Below are 26539 nucleotides of genomic sequence, written 5' to 3'. Positions count from 1 at the left end.
ATTTCGATGCGCCGGAATAAGCCTCCTGTCTCGATAATAATCAGCCATAAATCTTTACATTCATCTACCAGTGCGCTCTGGCTAGCTAGCTAAACTAACCTGTCTCACGATGGTGGAATCCTGCCGAAGTTTGGAACGTCTTTGGGTTAATTACAAGAAGAGTGCAAACTTCACCAGCCAGACCAAAAGAGGCGAGACTTTGAAATGTTGCACCTGCAGTGTTGAACACACGAAGCTCAGTCTGAAATGTTGTACGATTACCATTCCTATGACATTTGGAGTACGGGATTGTTTACTTTTCCAAGCTAAAACAGCATTTTCATTGCACCCATGTGACTATTTACTTATCGGTGTTTGTAAGAGATGTGTCGTTATTTAAGGGGCTTTGCACTGTGTATTTATTGCGTATTATTAATTAGACTTGAATTTTTTCATTGTTATGTTTTATATAGATAAATATAGAATGTAAAATACAGAATCTAAAATATTGATTAACCAAAGAAAAAGAGCAAGTCTTTTTTTGGTCTGTGTCTAAACAATATATACATTTGACATGTTGTTCTGTTGACCGTATTTTTGCCAGTGCTTTACAGCATGCTTGGGGATATGAGTGCTCTTTTACACATTACAAAACACTGTAAGAATGCCACTTTCATATCATTGGCATCTTTATTTTATAATGTAAGATTAATGTCTACATCAACAAACATTAACCGTAGAATTGAATCAAATCAAATCGTATCGTTTGTATGCAAATCGATACTTTAAAAAATATCGTATCGTTACCTGTGTATATAGATTTGAATCGAATCCTCTATCACAGAGATTTACATTGCTCGTATCAGATCGGTATTGCCAATATCAGCCTGAATTTGACTCGGTATCGGATCGAAAACTAAATGTGTGGTATCGCACATCACTATCTTCCGCCAACAAAATGGACAATGACCTCTTCAAGAGCAGGGTCAGACAGGATGAGATAAACATGCAGTGTCAGGAAGGTTTTCGTGGTCTGATATATCAACACTTTGCACTTCAGAGGCAGCGGATAACCCATCAAGCGGCTAATCCAGGCGATCACTCCTTTTACAGAGAAAACTGGGTGTGGTAGTCTGACATGGGATGATGTGACCTCAGACACTTTTTCCACAATATATCCATCAGCATCTACACACAGAACTGCGAACTGCTCCACAGCGGTCTTGTCATCATCTGCACAAAAAAGAATGCAAGATTGTTCATTCCAGCACTACAGGTATGTGACATTGCTTATATGAATTACATCATGCTTGCTTGCTTACTGATGCAGATCCAGTGTGGCAGATATACGTCATCGAACTGTCCATCATTGACTGTGATGTCCAATAGTGGGCCCCCGGCCATGTACTGCATGGCTTCCAGCTTGTGCTTGTGTTCCCACCAGTGGCCAAAGCGGTATTTGAAGCTCATTGTGTCCGAACAAGCCCAACGCAGGCCCGACACACTGCATTCGAATTTACCTGGTCCACACTGGAAGCTGATGGAACAAATGGAAAAACTAATGATGACAATAAAAGCACTAAGCTGAATGGATTTGAAATAAAATGATCAAGAATGATTGATGTGTAGACTTTCAGCTTGAGGGGGTTTCGCACAAATTTTAATGTGGTATATGAGTCGCTGGTGGCAGGCAGCATGGCTCAGTTTACACTCAGTGAGACTGTGACTCCAGTAATAATTATGGTTATACAGTAAATATTCAAGTTGTTATTAGGGGTGTCACGAGACGTCGTGAAATTCAAACGTGACGAGATTTCTGAAAGCTGTCTCGCACAAACATGGCAGCCAGAAGCCTATCAGACTGTGAACTATGGCATTGCTAATATGAATGATAATACAGTATAATATGGAAGTGGCAGTGCGCAAGGCAGGGTTGGAACCGCACCTTTAGTGCTTTATGAACACTTTAAACCTTGCAATACAGCCTACCTGGTGTTGTCAGCGTCAGCAAGTGACATGTGGCTGTTTTTTTTCCATCAGAGTTGAACAGCTGCGGCGCTTTGTTAATGTCCAAGCAGAAGCTGGAGCAATTCTATATTTGAGCAAAGTTACTTAAGATTTGTCAGATCTATCCATCTTTTACATTTTTTTTTTTTGCACAAAAGGCAAAAAGAGGTGATGATTCAATTCAGCACCACTGTAGAGCAATTTTAAGCCATGAAACCAGCCGCTAGGTGGCAGAAGTGCATGTGATCAGAGGTCAGCAGCACTCATCATGGCGCTCATGATGATGCCCGAAACACAGAAGACAGGAAGGAGAAAGTTGGAGAGCACGGAGGAGAGTAGCATGCAGAAAGTTACCATTGTAGGGAAATATGAATGCATGCACACACACGCAAAAACATGCACACACAAGATAGCATGTAGTTGAGTTCCAAATGTCCATCCATCCATTTTCGATACCGCATCTCCTCTTTAGGGTCGCGGGAGCATGCTGGAGCCTATCCCAGATGACTTCGGGTGACAGGCGGGGTACTGGTCGCCAGCCAATCGCAGTCACAGAAAGACAAACAATCATTCACACTCACATTCATACCTATGGACAATTTAGAATCACCAATGAACCTAACATGCATGTTTTTGGATGTGGGAGGAAACCGGAGTACCCGGAGAAAACCCACGCATGCACGGTGAGAACATGCAAACTCCACACAGAAATGCCCAAGGGAGAATCAAACCCAGGTCTTCCGGATCTCCAGACTGTTACTGTGTTGACCAACATGCTAACCGCTAGACCACCGTGAGTTCCAAATTTGAATATTGTAAATAATATGTAATAAATATGGTTAAATAAAAAAGTTTGTTTGTCCAGTCATATTTTTTCTTAAAATGAATGTTGAAATCTCGTCTCATGTCGTGGACCCAATCTCATACATCCTCTCAGTCTCGGGACACTCCTAGTTGTTATAGTGAGAATTATAGAGTACTATGTTGTCTCCATATGTGTCTTGGGATGGACTGGCCACCAGTCCGAAGCGCAGTCTGCCTTTTTCTTATCAAAGCCAGCTGGGACAGCAACTGTGAGAGTACTGAAAATATGCTTCACCTGTACAAAGTCTCATCAGGATGGGTCACTTCTGGCTCAAGTTTAGTCCATTCAGCCTCAGCACAACTTGACGTTGCGCTTGCAGTGAGCCACTCTGCCTGGATTTCAAATGACAGGCATTTGATTTACATGACATAGACGAGACTTAAAAATAATAAAAATAAAATGGATAAAAATCACTCACATCGAAGATCTCAAATTTGTTTCTTCTCCTTCTGTCAAACCATGCTGGCTCCATTTTCCTGAAAGTGGTTAAAAACGGCAGTTTGTACACATAATACACACAATACAATATCATTTTACAAGCGAACATTTCATAGCACCACATTTTTGCAATGACTGTATTATTTAAAAATGTTCAATTTAACTAAAATGGTTGTTTTACAATTTTAAATGGAAAAAATTGGTATTTTGAAAGGTATTTTGTTCAAGCCCTCTGTGAATTTCCAGACTACTCCAAACTATAACGAGAATAAGTACATTATGAACAAATAAATGAATACATTTCTGAAAGTCTTTCCTGTGACATGCGAAAAGTCACTAACATCAAATCTAAATCTAAACATATGCATTACTGACAGAAAAACTTACATTTCCTTTTTGACACTGGTCTCACTGGTCCCACTAGTCCCACTGGTGTCACCTTCTAAAACAACATGCAGTATAAAATATAGTTTAGAACATGTACTGTGGATTTGTAGCACAGTCATTAGACACTGGAACACTGAAAAATGGTGTGGACAGATGAGTCCAGGTTTGAGGTCTTTTCCCATCTTAATCTTATACTTTGTTTGGCCAGTCTGTGATATGTCTTTCTCTTGGCAATCAAGTCCAGCCATCCTGCATTTTTGTCTTAAATTACACACACTGAGATAATTGTCTTGTTGCACAGTTGTGTACCAGGGCCTGCCATGTACTGCCATGTCTTAATTGTGCACCACAAGTGTGGTCTAAAGAAACAGAAAGACGAATAAAAACAACAAGTGGATATTGTTATCACTCACTTACATAACTCTTACTGCAGAAGTACAATTAGATGCACTTAAGTATGCTTGGAAATCCCAGAAAACGTATCTACACTCAAAACGTGAATTCAACTTAAATTACTTGGTGTCTCTGAACGCAACTCTTCATGGCTCATAATAACACTGTTAAAGTGTGATTCAAATGTTGTGCTGCTATTAAAGAGACTACCTTAGTCTTAGGCAAATAGATTTTCAGACATGTGTGCTAGCTTTTAGCATGATTTAAATTTGAAATACATACAAATATATATAAGGAAGGCCTCTCGCAGCGCGCCATTGCTGCTGAGGTTAGATGCAGTAAAACAGCCATATTACAATATTTTTATATTGTTTGCACCATTTGTGTGTTTGGTTGTTAAAATAGTTCTATGGTTGCTAAACAATGACACTAAAGGGCAGCTCCAACTCACCTGTGGCTTCAAACGCTATCCTTAGGTAAAACAGCATCTGTCTACATGCTCTTGGACCTTTACATATGATCAGATTAATCAGAGACTGAGATCTTTCTCTCATGTCAGTGATCTTCAGTATGTATTGGCTCTCCCAGGGTCTCAATACATGTACTCTTTCAAGTTTTGCCAATATGTAATACAAAAAAGAGTGAGACAGTGATGACATCATGCGAGGCCCCATCTGTAGAAGCTTCATTTGATCGTCATCTGAAAAACAATGCAAACAGAGAATGTCATGCAAGGCATCGCTAACAAGAAGAACATGCTGGTTTGTGGAGGTTAGGGGACATTTCAGGATCATCACAATGTAAACTGCAGCAAAGATGGTGTGACTGGCAAACTAGAACAGGACTCACTGACACTGAAGCCTAGATCTACTGATTCCACTCGTGCTTGATCCCTTAAAAACATACAGCAGGTCAAACTGAAGTTCACTGAGCTATTCATGATATAGTTATCTTTTATTATATGTGTTTATTCATTCATTCATTTTCTGTGCCGCTTAATAGAGTTGCGGGGGTATGATGGAGCCTATCCCAGCTGACTTTGGGTGAGAGGCGGGGTATACTCAACATTACCCACTTGGCCACTGTGCAGCTATGTAGTTATTGTATGGTTCATTTAGCCTTACAGTCACATTCAAGCACTTAAGCACGTATTCATTTCCTTTCAAAGATGCTGTCCCTCTTTGGCTCCAAATAACAGTTTAAAAAAATATTTAAAAATATATAAAAAATATAAAATATAAAACACCACTAGCTAGGATATGTTACCAATATTGGTTTAAAAGAACAGATTTAGTCAAAATCATGAGTCCATATGACTGGTTGTTAAAATAGGTCTAAGGAAGCTAAAGAAGGTCGCAAAAGGGCAGTTCCAACTCACCGAGGTCTTCAACAAGTGTCGTCTCTCTCAGCTGTAGGTGAAACAGCATCATCCTGCTTGCGTTGGGACCTTTGTTTAGAACCAGATCAATCAGAGACTGAGCCCTGTGTTCCATGGGTACTTCCAGCATTTCTTTTCTCTCTTCGGGTCTCAATACACCATCCTTCACAAGCGCCTCCAACAGGTGATCCAAAAGAGAAGAAGATGCCAGTGTGATAAACCGAGACCTGATATGTTGAAGCTCCACTTGTTCTTTCTTTCCTTCTAAAAACAATGCAAACAGGGAAAGTCATGTCAGGCATCACATAAAAGCAGAACATGATCATTTGTGGGGGTGAAAGCACGTTTTCAGGATAATCATAGTGCATAAAAAAGACCCTGCAAGATGTCTGCAATCGCATCAAATGTCACAAGTTTAACCAATTTTCTATTCTCATGCTATTTTATTGTTGTATTTATTCTTCATTTTTAATCATAGTGGGGGGTTTTTGGAGTACAAACGGCTCCCCCTCTTCACCTGGTTCCCCTATGCTCGGCCATACATACAGTACATTCATTTGCGTGCGTGCGTGTGTGTGTGAGCGGTGATGGGATGTGGAATGTGGTTATCCGTACAACTCTTGCTGTTGCTGTTAACTCCGACTGTAATGCACATTGTGTTGCATTTTATATGTACGAATAGAGCTTTCGAAATCAAGTTGGACTTTCTTTGATACAGGGCTTCCCTTCAGGAGTTCTCTGTGAAATGTTCTGGGTCCTCATCTATAAAACTGCGTGGAAATACGCACTAAAGTCTAAAGTCTAAAAGTCTGCGTACGCCAGAAACCCAAAATGTGCGGAGGGACAAAAATATTCAGATCTAAAAAATAAAAAAAAGTGGCGTACGAACACATTCACGCAATTTGTGGTTCATAGATTCCACCTTGAGTGTGCGTACGCACCCTCACCTCAAGTCACGCCCTTTCCACGCCTCCACTTCACCATAGAAGGTCAATGCAAAGTGACTCATGACTGCGGAGTCTATATTTGAAGAGCCTTGATTGGCTTGGAGTCTCCGCAGGTGGGAAGACGACGAGGATGGATGTAACAGGGTCAATTAAGTCATTGTAAATATGCTATATAAATGTTTGATATAATTACACAAAATGTATGTTCAAGTAATGCCTGATGTGTTTGTATTGTCATTTTATTCATGTGGAACGTCAATAACATGTCGCTGTGTACCCACTGATCTGTACGAAAAAAATCCGGATTTCACGGAAATGGAGGTGGACATACTGGAAAAAGTATCATATTTGGAAGACACAGCAGTGGCATAACAAAACAAACATAGCGTGGCAGCCCGTCCGCTGTCTTCTGTGTGAATGGAGCAGGGCCAACCGAGGCAAAACAACAGCAGCAACAAAAAAGTGGTCGGATATCAAGGCACACATTTCCATTTTCAGTGAGCATGTTTGTACGTTTTTCCTAATTGATATCACATTTTTAATTAATCAGATTAGCAAAATCTCTTTCAAAACGGGGATGAAGAAGTTACATCAAAAATCAATTGCTGTAATTCCAGACGGATATTTCAAAATTATTTAACTTAATGACATTAACACCATCAAACTGAGGAACTAATGTGTGTTATTTGAAAGCACAACAAAAGAAAAGCCCATCATTTGTGGAAAAGGAAAGAGGAAGTTTACGCACACGGCCCTGACTATCCACACAAATAAAGGCCGTGCATGGTAAATAAATGTTGGTATTGATTACATTCTTGACATATGCAATGGAAAATTATTTTGATAAATTGTCCCAAAAAGCGAGAAACGGAGCACCAAGGACATATTAGCGATGTGTCTTGTAAACGTAATCTCAGCCCCACCCACTCCTTCCTCCCGGACCGTTATAGCCATCGAAAGTGAAAGCAAACGGAAAGCCTGCTGTCGCATATTCTCTTGTCATAGTTGCAAGTTTTGCTATTACTCTGTGTTATAAGTTGCTATTGTTGTAACTATGTATATAAATAGTGTGTCCCCCCACTAGACGTTCAGACGTTCATGTTTTCTGTCACATATACTTGTCGTATAGCAAACAAATGAGTCAAATAGTTACGTGTTTTCTCTATGAAGCGACTCAGTGAATCTTCGACCAAGGAGACGGCTTCACTGACACCCAGAGAAGAAGTCAACACATCCACGACCTCCGACGGCTTGGAGTAAGTCCCCTTCTTCAACTGCCCTCGGCTCTCCAGTAGCCGACAAAACTTCTGGAAGTCTTCGCTTGTCAATTCTGACAGCGTTTTATTTGTGTGAGATCCACTCTGAGCCATCTCTCACACACCTGCAGAGGAGCCAAAACTAATAATTCTACTTCTGTGCTTCTGTTCGACGCTCCTGTCTCTTAGGCTGACTCGCTGTGGTTAGTCCATTTCCGCCAACTCCTTTTTTGGAGAAATGCGCTATGGCAACACCCCTTGGACAAACTAATAGTACCGCTACTTTTTAATCCGTACGTGAAGACGAAAAACGATCACTTTTATCTTGTCCCACATTTTTAGGGCACTGCTAATAAGTAGTACACATTGCATGTTGTTGCAAGTCAAGGCCACTAGGTGACTCTCGTGTGTTCGGCATCAGAGTATGCACGTTGTATGAAAGAGCTACAAGTTGTACTGCAGGCGGAAATGCGCAGTGAATGAAGGGAGAGAAAATAACGCCGAGTGATTATGAGGTCTGACTTTTTACAGTCAAACGGTTTTGTGATACAAATGTATTACTCTTTATAAATATATTTTTTGTTGAGAAGCAAAACGCGTTTCTTTTATGTCCAAACCAAGTAGCCGGAACTACTTTTGTAAGCTATTTGTTGTGACGCCCTTATTTGGTACCACCCCCACAGGATGTGCTGTTATTTTGAAGGCGGGAAGTGTTGTAGTTTTTGTTGAAGTGACTTGATGGAAGTGGGAGAGAGACGAGCGGGCGAATAATAAACGTGCCTCCTGCAGCTCCGGCTCCTGTGCTTTTGTCCACTCTGCACTCCCACAATATTAGTGGAAATCTTCATCTGCTCGGTTACACTTTCTTCAACACCAAAAACCGACCAGAACGTTTTATCATGTGCTGATTATTTAGCCAAATTATGATAGGAGTTGGTTGAAAGAGGCATGCTGTGGACACCAGTCCATCTATTCATTTTCTATGCCGCATATCTTCACTAGGATCACGGGGGTATGCTGGATCGAGCCGATCCCAGCTGACTTCAGGCGACAGGCGGGGTACACCCTCGACTGGTTGCCAGCTAATCGCAGACTGTGGACAGTATTGTACAGTGGATATACAGTAATGAAGGTTGCATTTACCAGAGTCATATGAAGAAACAAAGCAGCTTCAAGATAAAAATAAATATCTTAAAATATAAATAAATCGTCATGATGTGTGACTCAGATCACCATTCTGAAATAAGCAATGAGACAATATTTACAAACATATAGGGTAAATAAAACATGTTACGCAATCAAGGTTTCTTTGCGTAATAACTACCTTGATGATTATCTTGTTGGCATTCGTTTACACTAAGTCCCCAACCAACGAACACAATTGGTTCCAGACGACCATTCTTAAGTCGAATTGTTCTTAAGTCGGAAAATTACCAATTACATAGGTACTACATGTACGTGTATACTGCACATATACAGTATATGCGTATGCATGTAAATATGAGTTTGGATGCAGTAGTAATATTAAACGAGGATAATTAATGAAAAAAATCATAAAAATGATATAATACGTAATGATAAAAATTATTTACCATTGAAGAGGAGTGGTCGAGCATACGTCTTTGTGTTGGAGTTGGAGGAGGAAAAAAAGGTCAAATCGTCATCATCGTTAGGGCCCTGTCACACCTTGACAATTTAGGCAGCGCATGCCTGACGTGATCATCATTGATGGCATACGTTGAACTGTCGACAGTTTTTTTTTCAATTTTGGGCGTATATATAGCGTATCCATAACGAGGTCTACACGTACATGTCCGTAGCATGTGCACATACAGAAAAACAAAGAAGTGGCCAACAATTTGCCGTTAATGTATGATTATGATAGGCTATACATTCAATGACATGCACAAATACTGCAGCTACAAACATAACTAATGCTGGCGGTGTGGGGCGTGGCTTGCAATGTTGGGGCAAGTTTATAATGCCTGCAGCACAGTGGAAAGTTGGCAAAGCTCACATTCAAGCACTTCATAATTCTTAACTTATATTGAAAAATGCTTAAAACACGTGAGCTGACATTTAATGAGTTTAGAATCCACAGAGCTTTCACATTCAGGAGTAACTGAATAAAATATTTTACTCTTTCATGACATTCAAATGTTTTGAGCAGCACGTGTGCATTTTTAGTTGCTTTCTTTTCCTCTTCAAAACATATACTGCATAATTAGAAGATGAGAGTTTGCAATAACAGTGGTTGGCTGGTGCAAAACTTTCCAACCCCACCTCTTTCATACTCACAAAGTACTTCTAAACAAACAAAAAAAGTAAGCTAAATTTTTGCTCATGTCGAGGATTCACATTTTAATTTGTATATTTTATTAATACTAACTACTAACTAATATGCACGATGGAAATGTTTCAAGTTCACATTTTTGTTATTGTCACAATATTTATTATTCGAGGGTAATGAATGCTAGGTGGGGGGGGGGGCCCTGTGAAATTTTGACCAGGGGCCCAAGAGTTAGAGTCATGTGTCACACCCAGAAAGAGTTGCACTGAAAGGTATGTTTTGATATTGTAATGTCAAAATCATGAGTCCATATGACTGGTTGTTAAAATAGGTCTAAGGAAGCTAAAGAAGGTCGCAAAAGGGCAGTTCCAACTCACCGAGGTCTTCAACAAGTGTAGGCTCTCTCAGCTGTAGGTGAAACAGCATCATGCTGCTTGCGTTGGGACCTTTGTTTAGAACCAGATCAATCAGAGACTGAGCCCTGTGTTTACTGGGTACCTCCAGCATTTCTTCTCTCTCTTCGGGTCTCAATACACCATCCTTTACAAGCGCCTCCAACAGTTGACGCAAAAGAGAAGAAGATGCCAGTGTGATAAACCGAGACCTGATACGTTGAAGCTCCACTTGTTCTTTCTCTTTCTGTCTTTCTAAAAACAATGCAAACAGGGAAAGTCATGTCAGGCATCACATAAAAGGAGAACATGATCATTTGTGGAGGTGAGGGCACATTTTCAGGATAATCACAGTGCATAAAACAGACCCTGCAAGATGTCTGCAATCGCATCAAATGTCACAAGTTCAACCAATCCGAGCTAATTCTGCTTTTATTTTCTATTCTCATGCTATTTTATTGTTGTCTTTATTCTTCATTTTTAATCATAGTGGGGGTTTTTTGGAGTACAAACGGCTCCCCCTCTTCACCTGGTTCCCCTATGCTCGGCCATACATACAGTACATTCATTTGCGTGCGTGTGTGTGCGCGTGTGCGTGTGTGTGAGCGGTGATGGGATGTGGGGTGGGGTTATACGTACAACCCTTGCTGTTGTTGTTTACTCCGACTGTAATGCACTTTGTGTTGCATTTTATATGTACAAATAGCGCTTTGTAAATTAAGTTAGACTTTCTTTGATACAGGGCTTCGCTTCAGGAGTTCTCTGTGAAATATTCTGAAAAGTTCAAAACGGGGATGAAGAAGTTATATCAAAAATTAATTGCTGTAATTCCAGACGGATATTTCAAAATTATTTAACTTAATGACATTAACACCATCAAACTATTAGGTATATTATAATTATTTTATGAGGAACTAATGTGTGTTATTTGAAAGCACAACAAAAGAAAAGCCCATCATTTGTGGAAAAGGAAAGAGGAAGTTTACGCACACGGCCCTGACTATCCACACAAAGGCCGTGCATGGTAAATAAATTCTTAATAATTAATTTTAAAGCTTTTATTATTTTATTTAGTTTCCTTAATTGTTTAACACACCATTTTCACATACACTAAGTCCCCAACTTCCGAACATCCGACTAGCAAACATTCAGAGATACGAACAAAGCCGACTGGTCTATATTTTATTTTAGTTTGCCTTCTGGTCGCTCCATCAGTATTTATACTGCTACATGCTTGACCAGTAGAGGGCACTGTGACACGGCTAATGGGACCAACAGAGAGGCAGACGGTGGGAAGAGAGTGTAAAGTAGAAATGGAAAGCTAAATTGTAGCTAGTTGTATGATACAACCCGGACAGAGCGTGTGATTAAAGTTTATGAAGAGTTAATAGGCCTGCTTAATTCTACACCACCCACAGAACACTACCTCTTTTAGAAGAGTCTACTGACGACAATTTGTCCTTTTTTTCAATATCTCCTCCACCACCACCGACGACGTATGCTCGACCACTCCTCTTCAAAGGTAAATAACATTTATCATTACGTATTATTATATCATTTTTATTATTGTTTTTTTCATTAATTATCCTCGTTTAATATTACTACTGCATCCACACTCATATTTACATAATACGCATATACTGTATATGTATACACGTACATGTAGTACCTATATCATTGGTAATATTACCTTTTCCCCGACTTAAGGGCAATTCGACTTAAGAACGGTCGTCTGGAACCAATTGTGTTCGTAAGTTGGGGACTTAGTGTATTTTAAATGACTTAGTCCTCTGTTTTTTCGGTTGTTGTATATTAACCTGGCTATATTATGTAAATAACGCCGCTATACCTCAATGTAATTTATAGCTTCAAGTGAATAAATATGACCTAATCAACATGACTCTAGGGCCTATTACGTAGATTACAGCTACGTAATGTAGTTCATACAAAGGGTTGGAGAAGGATAAGAGAAAAGGACTGGCCATTCAACTTCTCATTCATCCCAAATGTATTCCAGGACGCATCACTCACTGTGTGCTCTCACACAAATGTCTTAGCGCCTTAGAAAGGCATAATATTATCTTTTGGAAAACAGAACAGTGGTAACAGTCTTGGGTACATTCAAATTTTTCCATACTTTCCATAGTTGCACAGGAACCCTGGTGTATATAAACTTCTGATCGCAACTGTATTTGTTGTGAGGGTGGGGGTGCTGCTGCATTGAACTGAGGCTGGTTACTATTACATGAAGGATGTGATAGAATAAACACATTGAATTACAGGTCATTTAATAATGGCTTATTTTATAATAATAATTCTAAGACAGTGAGTGTGAATGGTTGTTTGTCTATATGTGCCTTGCGATTGGATGGCGACCAGTCCAGGGTGTACCCCGCCTGTCGCCCAAAGTCAGCTGGGAAAGGCTCCAGCATGCCCCCGCGACCCGAATGAGGATGAAGCGGAATAGAAAAAGGATGGATGGATGGAATTCTAATCCAACCCTCGCTCATATACTCAAGTTGCTGTGGTCAGAGCATCAGTGCAAATATAGCTGTCAGTATTGTCCATTCATTCTGATGGTATCCGTGTGTGTAAATCTGTGGCCTCTACGTGTACAGTACAGCCTGCTAAATACTTTAAAAACAGAACGTAGAATTAAGGTTGAATTGCAGAAATACTGCATGGATTCAATAAATGCATGACGTTTGTTTCAATAAGTTCAATGTCACGTCTTGAGAAAAGGTACATTATAATGAAGGTATTTTTATATTGTTTTGCACCATTTGTGTGTTTGGTTGTTAAAATAGTTCTATGGTTGCTAAACAATGACACTAAAGGGCAGCTTCAACTCACCCCCGACTTCAAAATCTGTAGGATATTCCATCCTTAGGTAAAACAGCATCCATCTACATGCTCTTGGACCTTTACATACGATCAGATTAATCAGAGACTGAGACCTTTCTCTAATGTCAGTGATCTTCAGTATGTATTTTCTCTCCCAGGGTCTCAATAAATGTTCTCTTTCAAGTTTTGCCAATATGTAATACAAAAAAGGGGGAGACACTGATGACGTCATGCGAGGCCCCAACTGTAGAAGCTTCATTTGATCGTCATCTGAAAAACAATGCAAACAGAGAATGTCATGCCAGGCATCGCTAACAAGAAGAACATGCCTTCCTTAAAATAGGTCTAAGGAAGCTAAAGAAGGTCGCAAAAGGGCAGTTCCAACTCACCGAGGTCTTCAACAAGTGTCGTCTCTCTCAGCTGTAGGTGAAACAGCATCATGCTGCTTGCGTTGGGACCTTTGTTTAGAACCAGATCAATCAGAGACTGAGCCCTGTGTTCCATGGGTACCTCCAGCATTTCTTTTCTCTCTGCGGGTCTCAATACACCATCCTTTACAAGCGCCTCCAACAGGTGATCCAAAAGAGAAGAAGATGCCAGTGTGATAAACCGAGACCTGATATGTTGAAGCTTCACTTGTTCTTTCGCTAAAAACAATGCAAACAGGGAAAGTCATGTCAGGCATCACATAAAAGGAGAACATGATCATTTATGGGGGTGAGGGCACATTTTCAGGATAATCACAGTGCATAAAACAGACCCTGCAAGATGTCTGCAATCACGTCAAATGTAAAAAGTTTCACCTATTGAAGCAAATTCTGTTTTTATTTTCTATTCTTATGCTATTTTATTGTGTTCTTTATTCTCCATTTTTAACCATAGCTGGGGGGGTTTTGGAGTACAAATGGCTCTCCCTCTTCACCTGGTTCCCCTATGCTCGGTCATACATTCAGTACATTCATTTGCGTGTGTGTGTGTGTGTGCGAGCGGTGATGGGATGTGGAGTGGGGTTATACGTACAATCCTTGCTGTTGTTATATCCGACTGTAATGCACTTTGTGTTGCATTTTCTATGTACAAATAGCACTTTCTAAATAACGTTTCACTTTATTTGATTCAGGGCTTCCCTTCAGGAGTTCTCTGTGAAATGTTCTGAAATGTTCAAAGCATAACAAAAGAAAAGCCCATCATTTGTGGAAAAGGAAAGAGGAAGTTTACGCACACGGCCCTGACTATCCACACAAACAAAGGTCGTGCATAGTAAATAAATTCTTAAGAATTATTTCAAAGCTTTTATTATTTTATTTATTTTCCTTCATTGTTTAAAACACCATTTTCACATATTTTAAATGACTTAGTCCTGTTTTTTCAGTTGTTGTATATTAGCTTGGCTATGTTGTAAATAACGCGCTATACCTCAATATACTTTATAGTTTAAAGTGAATAAATATGACCTAATCAACATGACTCTAGGGCCTATTACGTGGATTACAGCTACGTAATGTAGTTCATACAAAGGGTTGGAGAAGGATAAGAGCAAAGGGCTGGCCGTTCAACTTCTCATTCATCCCAAATGTATTCCAGGACGCATCACTCACTGTGTGCTCTCACACAAATGTCTTACTTTGCAATGCCGCCCTGAAAAGATTCAATGACGGCCAAAACGGTAATCTTCCCACTTTGCAATGCCATGAATAGATTCTAAAATAGCCAAAACACCTGAATAAAACATCTAAAATATCACTTAATTGCTGACTAATTAGAGATTAGAAGCCCATTCAATAAGAAAGGAGCGATGGTATTGTTAGTTTACGACGATCTTCGCACCTCCTCTGCACTCAATTGTTCACGCAGACACCCATTCATGACTGCTTCACGCGTATCCTGTACATATATCCTCAGGCTCGTTTATTAACATTTTTATTTCTTGCTTTTAAAATCATGTTTAAAAAAAAATCAAAGATGGAAATTTGTGACATTCTGCAGGACAGGAGCGAGCGTCCCCTGTCCTGCGCTCTAACTTTGCGGGCTGCGCCTTCTCCGGGGAGGAAGAGGCTGCCGCTTCATGGCTGGTGGCCGCGCAGCTGCGGTCAATTAACATTTGTGGCGGATAAAAGGCCAGCGCCGTCGAATGTGCGGCGCTGGTTCATTGTTGTTATTGATATTACTAGTTTCCTCACCGGAGCTGTTACCTAGATTTACCTACCTGTTTATGTGTCAACAGAGCGCTTTCCCCTATGTCTCTTGGTTTTGCTCCAGTCTTTTTGTGAATACATGTTAATATGTGTGTGCACAAATTCAAAATGGCCGCCAACCTGTCTATCGCGGCCACTTTTGCCGTTTCCCTTCAGTGGCCGCTATAGACAGGTCTGACTGTACATATAATTATACTGTTACATGTTGACCAGTAGAGGACACTGTGCTACTATATATACGGCAGAGTGTCATTACAGCTTTAGTTCATCAGGAAGTGACGGGAAGTGACGGTGGGCGTCCCGAGCAGGAGAGCTAGGCTGAGTGCTAGCTGTGAGTGTCGAGAGAGTTGGGAAGTGTGTGTATGTTGGCGTGGATGTAAAGTCCTGCAGTGTTCTCCGCTGTTAATAAAGCGATTAAAGTGCATCGACGACGTGAGTCACTCCTTCCCCACAACAAGCGGCATTACAGTATTGACCAGTGCACATTGTCTCACACCAGGAAATAAACGGTGTCACTGTCTGCAACAAACTCCAAAGAAGATGGCTTTTTTTATGTCGAACAACTGACAGTTTGTGTGGATCTTGTGAATGATTGTGACTGAGCTAGGACTCATTACACGATGGCTTCATTGATTAAAAAACAAAACTTTTATGTGCATGAAGCTTCTGCTTGAGTCGGTATTTTGGCCGCTATATGCAGTCAGATACTGACCAAGGTATACAAAATGGGTGGGCGCTGGCCGCATTGGACAGGTGACCGCTATACACAGGGTCTATAACACGTGTATTTTGTGTGGGAGATTTTTCAATAGGCAGGTGGTCGTTCTATACAGGTGGCCGCTAAGACAGGTTTGACTGTAATATGCACGATTGAAATGTTTCAAGTTCACATTTTTGTTAGTGTCACAACATTTATTATTTGAGGGTAATGAATGCTAGTGGGGGGGGGGGGGCTGTGAAATTTTGACCAGGGGCCCAAGGGTTACAGTCATGTGTCACACCCAGAAAGAGTTGCACTGAAAGGTATGTTTTGATATTGTAATGTCAAAATCATTAGTCCACATGACTGGTTGTTAAAATAGGTCTAAGGAAGCTAAAGAAGGTCGCAAAAGGGCCGTTCCAACTCACCGAGGTCTTCAACAAGTGTAGGCTCTCTCAGCTGTAGGTGAAACAGCATCATCCTGCTTGCGTTGGGACCTTTGTTTAGAACCAGATCAATCAGAGACTGAGCCCTGTGTTTACTGGGTACCTCCAGCATTTCTTTTCTCTCTGCGAGACTCAATACACCATCCTTTACAAGCGCCTCCAACAGTTGACGCAAAAGAGAAGAAGATGCCAGTGTGATAAACCGAGACCTGATACGTTGAAGCTCCACTTGTTCTTTCTTTCCTTCTAAAAACAATGCAAACAGGGAAAGTCATGTCAGGCATCACATAAAGGGAGAACATGATCATTTGTGGGGGTGAGGGCACGTTTTCAGGATAATCACAGTGCATCAAACAGACCCTGCAAGATGTCTGCAATCGCATCAAATATCACAGGTTTAACCAATCCCAGCAAATTCTGCTTTTATGTTCTATTCTCATGCTATTTTATTGTTGTCTTTATTCTTCATTTTTAATCATAGTGGGGGTTTTTTGGAGTACAAACGGCTCCCCCTCTTCACCTGGTTCCCCTATGCTCGGCCATACATACCAGGCCCGAGACATGATTATCCTGTGACCAAAGTTGACGCTCACCTGTCATTCCTCTGTAAGTGTTGTTACAGGACACACTGCCATTAAAAGAAGTCCATAATCCACCTGACTGGAAGTGATGCATTCAAGCGACAGCCTTGTGGAGCTGCATTCCCCCACATCAAGTTGTGGACCGTCACACAATCCCGTTCACTTCCCCAATATCAGGGTCCTCCTTCAGTTGGCCTGTACCATCCCAGTAACATGGTGTGAATGTGAGCCAAGTGCCAGTACCTTGAAGCGTCTGAACACCTAAATGAGGGCCAGTATGACGCAACAGCGGCTGACCTCGCTGGCACTTCTCCACATTCACTACAAAAAGGCAATCAACCTGGAGGAAGTGGTGGACATATTTTCCAAGAAAGAAGATGCTGAATTGGCGATAGGTAAGGCTGAAACACATTGTAGTGATTCATATTATGTAGGCCTGTGTAAATAGCATCCACTGGCAATGGGATGTGGAATGTGGTTATACGTACAACCCTTGCTGTTGTTGTTAACTCCGGTTGTAATGCACTTTGTGTTGCATTTTCTATGTACAAATAGCGCTTTCTAAATTAAGTTAGACTTTATTTGATACAGGGCTTCGCTTCAGGAGTTCTCTGTGAAATGTTCTGAAAAGTTCAAAACGGGGATGAAGAAGTTGTATCAAAAATTAATTGCTGTAATTCCAGACGGATATTTCAAAATTATTTAACTTAATGACATTAACACCATCAAACTGAGGAACTAATGTGTGTTATTTGAAAGCACAACAAAAGAAAAGCCCATCATTTGTGGAAAAGGAAAGAGGAAGTTTACGCACACGGCCCTGACTATCCACACAAATAAAGGCCGTGCATGGTAAATAAATGTTGGTATTGATTACATTCTTGACATATGCAATGGAAAATTATTTTGATAAATTGTCCCAAAAAGCGAGAAACGGAGCACCAAGGACATATTAGCGATGTGTCTTGTAAACGTAATCTCAGCCCCACCCACTCCTTCCTCCCGGACTGTTATGGCCATCGAAAGTGAAAGCAAACGGAAAGCCTGCTGTCGCATATTCTCTTGTCATAGTTGCAAGTTTTGCTATTACTCTGTGTTATAAGTTGCTATTGTTGTAACTATGTATATAAATAGTGTGTCCCCCCACTAGACGTTCAGACGTTCATGTTTTCTGTCACATATACTTGTAGTATAGAAAACAAATGAGTCAAATAGTTACGTGTTTTCTCTTTGAAGCGACTCAGTGAATCTTCGACCAAGGAGAGGGCTTCACTGACGCCCAGAGAAGAAGTCAACACATCCACGACCTCCGACGGCTTGGAGTAAGTCCCCTTCTTCAACTGCCCTCGGCTCTCCAGTAGCTGACAAAACTTCTGGAAGTCTTCGCTTGTCAATTCTGACAGCGTTTTATTTGTGTGAGATCCACTCTGAGCCATCTCTCACACACCTGCAGAGGAGCCAAAACTAATAACTCTACTTCTGTGCTTCTGTTCGACGCTCCTGTCTCTTAGGCTGACTCGCTGTGGTTAGTCCATTTCCGCCAACTCCTTTTTTTGAGAAATGCGCTATGGCAACACCCCTTGGACAAACTAATAGTACCGCTACTTTTTACTCCGTACATGAAGACGAAAAACTATCACTTCTGTCTTTTCCCACATATTTACGGCACTGCTAATAAGTAGTACACATTGCATGTTGTTGCAAGTCAAGGCCACTAGGTGACTCTCGTGTGTTCGGCATCAGAGTATGCACGTTGTATGAAAGAGCTACAAGTTGTCCTGCAGGCGGAAATGCGCAGTGATAGAAGGTAGAGAAAATAACGCCGAGTGATTATGAGGTCTGACTTCTTAGAGTCAAACGGTTTTGTTATACAAATGTATTACTCTTTATATGTATTTTTTGTTGAGAAGCAAAACTCTTTTCTTTTATGTCCATAACAAATAACCGGAACTACTTTCTTACTTTCACCTAAAACCGACCAGAACTAGGCTCAAGCGACGAACTCAGTGGGGTACATCCTCGACTGGTCGCCGGCTAATCGCAGACTGTGGACACTGTGGATATACTGTAATGAAGGTTGCATTTATCATAGTCATATGAAGAAACAAAGCAGCTTCAAGATCAAAATAAATATCTTAAATAAATGAAATAAATCGCCATGGCGTGTGACTCAGATCACCATTCTGAAATAAGCAATGAGACACAATATTTACAAACATCAAGTGTAAATGAAACATGTTACGCAATCAAGGTTTCTTTGCGTAATAACTACCTTGATGATTATCTTGTGGGCATTCGTTTACTCATAAAGTTGCAGGAGCGAGTTTGCGGCTTGAATACAATCAAGTTCGAAATTAGCACATACCGAGTTCACTTCCTGTTAACGGGATTTCAAAATAAAGTACTCATATCTTACAGAAGGTAAGGTATTTATCAAATCAAAAATTACCATTGGCTGTTTTTTCATAAAATTTCATTGCAAATAAGTAATAATAATAATAATAATAATATGTCTTCTGGCTGTGTGGCTGACACATGGTAAACTACGTATAAGTGGTTGGCAGTGTTTCAAAAAGAACAGCACACACCTGTGGAATGCTACTCCGCTGTTTTAATTTGTCTCACCAACGCCTTCCTTCCACCATCTCTTTCACCATTATGTCTTTCACTGGCAAGTATGAGCTGGAGAGTCAAGAGAAGTATGAGCAGTTTCTTGAAATAATTGGTAAGGATGGATTTTTTTTTCATCAATACGCAAATCAAACATTCAGATTTTTTAATTTTTTGCCACAGGACTTCTCGATGCCAAAACTGACCTGAAAGTGCAGACGGAAGTGTGTCAGGAAGGGAACGACTTCACGTGGACTCAAAGCCTCCCAGGCTGGACCTGGTCTAATAAGTTCAGCATAGGCCAGGACTGTGAGCTGGTGACAATGACAGGCTCCAAATTCAAGGTGAGTGCAGATCCTGGGGGAAGAATGAAACAAATATGTCAGTATATCAATAGAGTATGGATAACAATCCCGGTTCTTTGGCCCTGACAGGCCCCCGTCATCATGGAAGATGGGAAGATTTCTGTACAATTTCCACAATACCACTTCACAGCTGAGATGGTGAACGACAAGTTGGTGATGGTGAGTGTCCGTTTCAATTCACCACCAGTGACAGTGAGATTACCCAGGGGTGGCCGGTTATATTGTTAAATATTGCTTTGTCACCTATAAACACTAGGATGTGGATGGTTTGTTAGACTGAATGTACAAAATGTATCAAAGTGGACCCCGGACATTACATTTTTCTGTATGTGACCGATGGAAGGAGTCACCCCTGACTTACTGTAGGCCGTCGATTCTCGAGCTGTGGTATAAATACCACTGGTTGTATGCGGGCTTCATTTAGTGCTACTTGGGAAGCATGTACCAGTACAAGCCACAGGAGGGAAAAATATTTTTGAGGTTGTACTCAAACCATAGTGCTCACTCACTCTACTTGTGTTGCAGACTTGTATCACTCCGGGAGAGAAGGGAGTGACTTTCACAAGAGTTAGCAAGAGGATTTGATGCTGCAAGACCCAACATGCTTGGAAGAACATTAGGCTGCAGAAAGATGGAAAGTCAGAAGTGGCGTCTTTGACATACTAAAGTGAGACAAATAACACAAAACATCTCTTGAGCTGAATAACCCTCACTGAATAAACAAAAAATCAATACAATTATGATTTGTCAAGACATTATGCGTGTCACTGCTTGTCATTCAGTAAGTACATGAGACCAAAGGGACAGACAATGGCGTCTCAGAAAAACATTGAACAATTTATTCACCTCGATAGTTATTTCCCTTTCAGGCAATACCAATATCATTGTCAGATTTTTTTGTAGTTAAAGCATAGAAAACCTGTTTATGACCTTCTAAAAATATATTTTATAACATTATTAGAGCCTTGTAGTCATGAAATAACACCCCTATAGTCACCTTTATACTCATATCACCTAATATAGTCAACATGATAAGCAACAATAAGACATAATAACTCACTGTTAGCATTGGGAAGTTCCTTGTTGTTGTAGCATCTCAAACAATGTGGATCGATCGCATGGCATTAAAAAATATATATATATCGACATCAGTCTATCATCCATCCTGACTATGACATTTGTCACTTGGCTGATATGCAGGACACCCAGTCTAACATTTATCTGCCATACACAGACGTACACGCTGATAATACTGCTAGCTTTGTTTACACACTGCTTATGTACAGGCTATGGGACCTCTGAAGTGACATGCCGCCATACCAATACTTTAGCAATCTACCAAGCTAACACATTAGCCTCCAGTTGATTTATTCTAAACAAGTTTCAAGTGGGGAAGACAAAGTAAGAAACCAAAAAACATACCACTGCCACACTGAATGGGAGAATTAAGAACTTTCACTGTGTCAGGTTGGACTTTTCATCCATGGCTGACTCAATGCAGGTAATGTTTCATCATGTAGCATTACTGATGCCTATTGGTTTCCAGAATACTACATATGACTTGACCTACAATATTTTTTACTAATAATAGGCCATCGTTTATTATTTAATTACTTTTCAGGAAAAAAAATGTGTTAGAGCGAGGGAGCAATGCTCGAACGGGGCCGACTGTAGGTGACAAAGCGTATTATGAGCATGCACTTTTATTTTATTTATTTATTTTTACAAAATGTATTTGACTTTGATGTTTTTTTGTTACGCAAATTTGGAGTAGCCGGACCGGAGCAGGAGGGGATACAGAAGAAGAGAAAAGAAAACAGAGGGGGGAGTGCGGGGACAAGAGGGGTACAATAAAGGGAGAGACAAGGACAACGGCAACAACAGCAACTGCGACAACAATAACAACACATCAGAAACAAACAGGACTACATCAGCAAATGTCTGTGACGGCTATAAAGACCCTGACGGAAAGGACAAAATAATAACAACCACAATGATAATACTGCATTGAAACATACACATTAGTAGTAATTACTGTATCTTGCGTATATTACGAATTTTAAATAACATATTTCAACATGATGCTACTAAAATGACATTATTTTTCTTCATAATGTGACAACTTTATTCTCATAAAATTTAGCCTTTTTTTTGCTACAATATGATTTTATTCACATAAAATGTTGACATTATTTTCATAACATAACTTTTTTGCAACCTGTTGTTCGAAAAATTAAAACTTCATTTTTTGTTTTGTTTGTTTCTCACAATATAACTTAAAAAATAGATATTTTTGTTGTATTTATGTGGTTTCGGAACTGGCGAGGGACACGTGCTGAATAGGAGGTGAATAAATGTATTAGCAATCAATAGGAAACTAAGTGGGGTTGGATTGAATAAGCTCTGCTTCTTCCTACACCTTTTGGACATGTGGAATACGCTCCTACGTCCAAATAAAATGAAACCATTAAATATGTCATTTGCTGTCCCCTCAAAATATCTCAACACACAACCATTAATGAACTGCTGGCAACAGAAGTGAGTACACAACTGTGTTAAACTGTACAAATCACAGCCAATTATCATTTTTTCTCCCCAGGGTCATGTGACTTGTTAGTGCAGAGGGTGCCCAAAGTGGGCACCAGGGATCATTTGTGGCCTGCGGCTGATTTTTTTTTTTTTTTTTTTAAGTCTGTGGCAAATTCGAAAATACAATTTAACAAGAAAATAAAAAAACAACAAAAAAAAGGGAAAAATCAAAGTCAAAATACTGTATGTCAAAATATGAAGAGGAAAAAAAGTTGGAATGAAAATAATGCCGTAACATTATGAGGAAAAAGTAACATCATTCTTTTTGCATAAAGTTGAAATATTAAAAAACACACACATTTTTTAAAGTCCTAATATGATAAGCAAACTCAAGAAAAGACAAGCGTTATGTTTGGAAAATTAGGCTGGGGAGAAAGTAATAATATTATGAGAATAATGCCATAATATTATACTGAAATATAAGTTGAAATAGTAAAAAAAATATATACAAAAAAGTAACAGCAGAAATAGAAAAAAACAAAGTCAAAATATGAAGTGAAAAAAAATGGTTTATAACAAGAAAAAAGTCGCAATATTACGAGAACAGTTTTGTAATACTATGAGGAAAAATAATGTCATTTTAGTTGCATAAAGTTAAGTCATCCGTGCCGCGCACCCGTAAGGCAATTGCCCGTGTGGCCCATAGCTTCAACCGCCACTGAGTGTCCTTATCAATAATTGAGACATGACTGAGCTAATACAGCTGGGCGGCGCTATTACTGCGTGAAACACCAGAGGGCGTCATTGTGCCAACATAAACTAATGTCCGTCTGTGGCTGCCAATAAGCAGGGTAGGTCTATCTGTGTAGGAAGCTCCACAGATAGACCGGAGATATTGTAAGGTATTTTTAAAGTCCCATTATTCTAGTCATACATTCAACAACTGTACCTGGAGACGTGATTAAACAGACAACCATGCAGATGAATACAAAGACAGAATCATTTTTGAATGTTTGTTTATTAGGTTAATCGAAGTGCAGTTTGCAAGTCTTTTAGATGGCTTGTCTCTTGCTAACCATCTTGTTGGTAATTCCACCTATGGTATTAGTCTGTGTGGGGAGGGGGGAAAGAATCAAATAAAGACAAATGGTCCGGTCTCTGCACACTAAAAAAATGGATCGGTGTGAATGTGAGCGTGCTCACCTCAACAAGCTTGTCACCGGCTATCTCTGCAGTGTAAACATATTTAGGGAACTGGATCTTCAGTTTATTTCCCTCCAATCTGACAGTGGTCTAAAAAGAAATACAGAGCAGGCAGTAGAAGGGAAACGTCTAGGCAACAATAAAACTTTTACCTTGAATGTTGTGCCATCCATGTCTTCCATTTCAACCTCCCTGCCAAACATGAACGTGTTGGTCCACACATCAGAACCCATAAACTTAGCAATCCTGAAGTAAGCGCCCTGGTACATGTCTGTCACGAAGTCTTCATTGTCAATTTCCACTTGTTTCACCCCTGCACAGAAAAAGAAACCAGCAAAACTACAATTTTAAGAAATCAACAAGTTTCTTACCGATAGCGTCCAAGAAGTCCTTGTACTTCTCCCTGCTCTCCAGCACAAACTTGCCGGAGAAAGACATGATGAAGGATTGACTGCTGCCAGTGTGGAAGCTCGACTGGGAGCATTTTATGCTGCACCGCCTCACCTTCAGTTGCCTCCATGCAAACCATCGGGTTGCTCCTAACTGCTTTACTCAAATTCATGAAAATCTTTCAAGTACAGTTTAGGTCACCAGTTGTCTACAGGCAGTTTGCCTGCTTCATCAGGCAAATTTATTACAAGCTGGTTGCATGCAATATAATGAAACATTTACGGCAGGGGTGTCCAAAGTGCACCCGAGGGGGGCACTTTCTGCTTATAGCTCGTTTTTTTTAGGCCTGGGCATATCCTAGAAATAAAATGAATTTATTCAAGGACTCAAGGTGTTTGTCATTCCAATAGTCGCATTGCGGCGAGATGTACACCCAGTGATGTGTTATGTGCAGCTGTGTGCACACGTATCCTCACACATACAGTACATGTACAGTGGTGTGAAAAAGTGTTTGCCCCTTCCTGATTCCTTATTTTTTTGCACGCTTGTCACAAAATTTAGTAGCAAAATGCAGTTTTTAAATTAAACTTTTTGTTATTCAGGGAGAAAACAAAAATCCAAACCTACATGACCCTGTGTGAAAAAGTGATTGTCCCCTAAACCTAATAACCAATTGGGCAGCAACAACTGCAATCAAGCGTTTGTGATAACTTGCAATGAGTCCCCTGCAGCGCTGTGGAGGAATTTTGGCCCACTCATCTTTGCAGATGAGCAGTCATTCAGCCACATTGGAGGGTTTTCCAGCATGAAGCGCCTTTTTAAGGTCATGCCACAGCGTCTCAGTGGGATTCAGGTCAGGACTTTGACTAGGCCACTCCAAAGTCTTCATTTTGTTTTTCTTCGGCAGTTCAGAGGTGGACCTGCTGGTGTGTTTTGGATCATTGTCCTGCTGCAGAACCCAAGCTGGTTTCAGCTTGAGGTCACCAACAGATGGCCGGACATTCTCCTTCAGGATTTTTTGGTAGACAGCAGAATTCATGGTTCCATTTATCACAGCAAGTCTTCCAAGTCCTGAAGCAGCAAAACAGCGCCAGACCATCACACTACCACCACCATATTTTACTGTTGGTATGATGTTTCTGAAATGTGGCATTACTTTTACACCAGATGTAATGGGACATACACCTTCCAAAAAGTTAGTTTTTTGTCTCATCAGAACGCAGCGTATTTTCCCAAAGGTTTTGGGGATCATCAAGATGTTTTCTTGCAAAATTGAGACGAGACTTAATGTCCTTTTTGTTCAGCAGTGGTTTTGGTCTTGGAACTCTGCCATGCAGGCCATTTTTGCCCAGTGTCTTTCTTATGGTGCAGTCATGAACACTGACCTTAACGGCGGTAAGTGAGGCCTGCAGTTCTTTGGGTGTTGTTGTGGGGTCTTTTTTTCTTTGGGGTAATTTTGGTTGGCCAGCCACTCCTCGGAAGGTTCACCACTGTTCCATGTTTTCGCCATTTGTGGATAATGGCTCTACTGTGGTTCGCTGGAGTCCCAAAGCTTTAGACATGGTTTTATAAACTTTTCCAGACTGATAGATTTCAATGAATCTCAGTTAAGGTATGTTTTAACAGGGCGGCAATCACATTTTCACACACGGCCATGTAGGTTTGTATTGTTTTTTCTTCCTTAATAATAAAAAGCTTCATTTAAAAACTGCATTTGATGTTCAGTTATTTTGTCATTGACTGATATTTAAACTTGTTTCATGATCTGAAAAAATTAAGTGTGCCAAACATGCAAAAATATAAGAAATCAGGAAGGAGGCAAACACTTTTTCACACCACTGTATGCAGTACACAATATATAAAACAGTATAGTACATGCTTCCATCCCTCTATCCCACTATATCCTGATGTCTCAGGGCGTACTTTGCCTGTGCTACAAATGTACCTGGTCTCCATTCCCTACATTGCGAGGGTGAGAGCAGCACCTCTGACGGATGGGTCCTGGGATTTTGTGAGGGTCATTTGAGCCTTGCGTTAGTATATTTGCACTCCTCTGCCAGACTTGAAATTGAGAGGGCGCCTCTGCCATACAGGCCTATGCTAGTGAGGCATTTGAGTAGTCCTTTTTCCATAGAAAACATACTGACAAAAGAAAGGATGCATGGGCCACTTTGATACTTTGCATTACAGCTTTGTGATGTGAAAACGTGTATTATCAGCTTAAACTTTGGTCTTTGCTCTTTTTCCCCCCCATTTTTGTATTGTTTTGGTCAATTTTCCAAACATTTAAACTTTCTTCATAATCTTTGGAAATTTTCGTGGAATATTCTGACTTTATTCCAAT

At 40.3% G+C, this 26539-nt stretch overlaps 3 protein-coding genes across 6 annotated transcripts in view; 1 reads left to right on the top strand and 2 right to left on the bottom strand.

Moving 5' to 3' along the window:
* LOC129189636 (uncharacterized) overlaps positions 1–19240 on the bottom strand; it is a 30152-nt gene extending 10912 nt beyond the window's left edge. The window contains exons 1-12 of one of the 4 annotated variants that reach the window (XR_008572833.1): positions 18318–19240; positions 16500–16763; positions 13566–13823; positions 13186–13446; positions 10318–10587; positions 5448–5711; positions 4521–4769; positions 3677–3731; positions 3270–3327; positions 3086–3183; positions 1302–1516; positions 100–1212 (exon numbers count right to left, since the gene is read on the bottom strand). Coding sequence is in view for 3 of the 4 variants with exons in the window: in XM_054791523.1 (XP_054647498.1) it covers positions 950–1212; positions 1302–1516; positions 3086–3183; positions 3270–3327; positions 3677–3731; positions 4521–4769; positions 5448–5711; positions 10318–10587; positions 13186–13446; positions 13566–13823; positions 16500–16763; positions 18318–18534 (2472 nt within the window). In the remaining variant the exon portion in view is untranslated. Of the gene's footprint in view, positions 1–99; positions 1213–1301; positions 1517–3085; positions 3184–3269; positions 3328–3676; positions 3732–4520; positions 4770–5447; positions 5712–10317; positions 10588–13185; positions 13447–13565; positions 13824–16499; positions 17294–18317 lie in introns of all 4 variants that reach the window. The other 3 variants (XM_054791523.1, XM_054791526.1, XM_054791524.1) reach the window with 3 other exon arrangements.
* Positions 19241–19756: 516 nt separating this feature from the next.
* LOC129189638 (gastrotropin-like) lies at positions 19757–21098 on the top strand. The gene is made up of 4 exons (XM_054791528.1): positions 19757–19823; positions 19892–20052; positions 20143–20232; positions 20599–21098. The coding sequence occupies exons 1-4, from the start codon at positions 19757–19759 to the stop codon at positions 20656–20658; spliced, it is 378 nt and encodes a 125-aa protein (XP_054647503.1). The 3' UTR covers positions 20659–21098.
* A 2505-nt stretch (positions 21099–23603) lies between these two features.
* On the bottom strand, positions 23604–24339 carry LOC129190141 (gastrotropin-like). Its single transcript, XM_054792574.1, has 4 exons — positions 24177–24339; positions 23958–24118; positions 23806–23895; positions 23604–23711 (listed from the first exon to the last, which is right to left on the bottom strand). The coding sequence occupies exons 1-4, from the start codon at positions 24241–24243 to the stop codon at positions 23655–23657; spliced, it is 375 nt and encodes a 124-aa protein (XP_054648549.1). The 5' UTR covers positions 24244–24339; the 3' UTR covers positions 23604–23654.
* Positions 24340–26539: the final 2200 nt, after the last annotated feature.

The sequence above is a fragment of the Dunckerocampus dactyliophorus genome, chromosome 11 (genome assembly GCF_027744805.1).
Source record: "Dunckerocampus dactyliophorus isolate RoL2022-P2 chromosome 11, RoL_Ddac_1.1, whole genome shotgun sequence".
NCBI classification, from domain to species: domain Eukaryota; kingdom Metazoa; phylum Chordata; class Actinopteri; order Syngnathiformes; family Syngnathidae; genus Dunckerocampus; species Dunckerocampus dactyliophorus.
The sequence above is the reverse complement of the archived record's forward strand: the minus strand, read 5'-3'. Positions and strand labels throughout refer to the sequence as shown.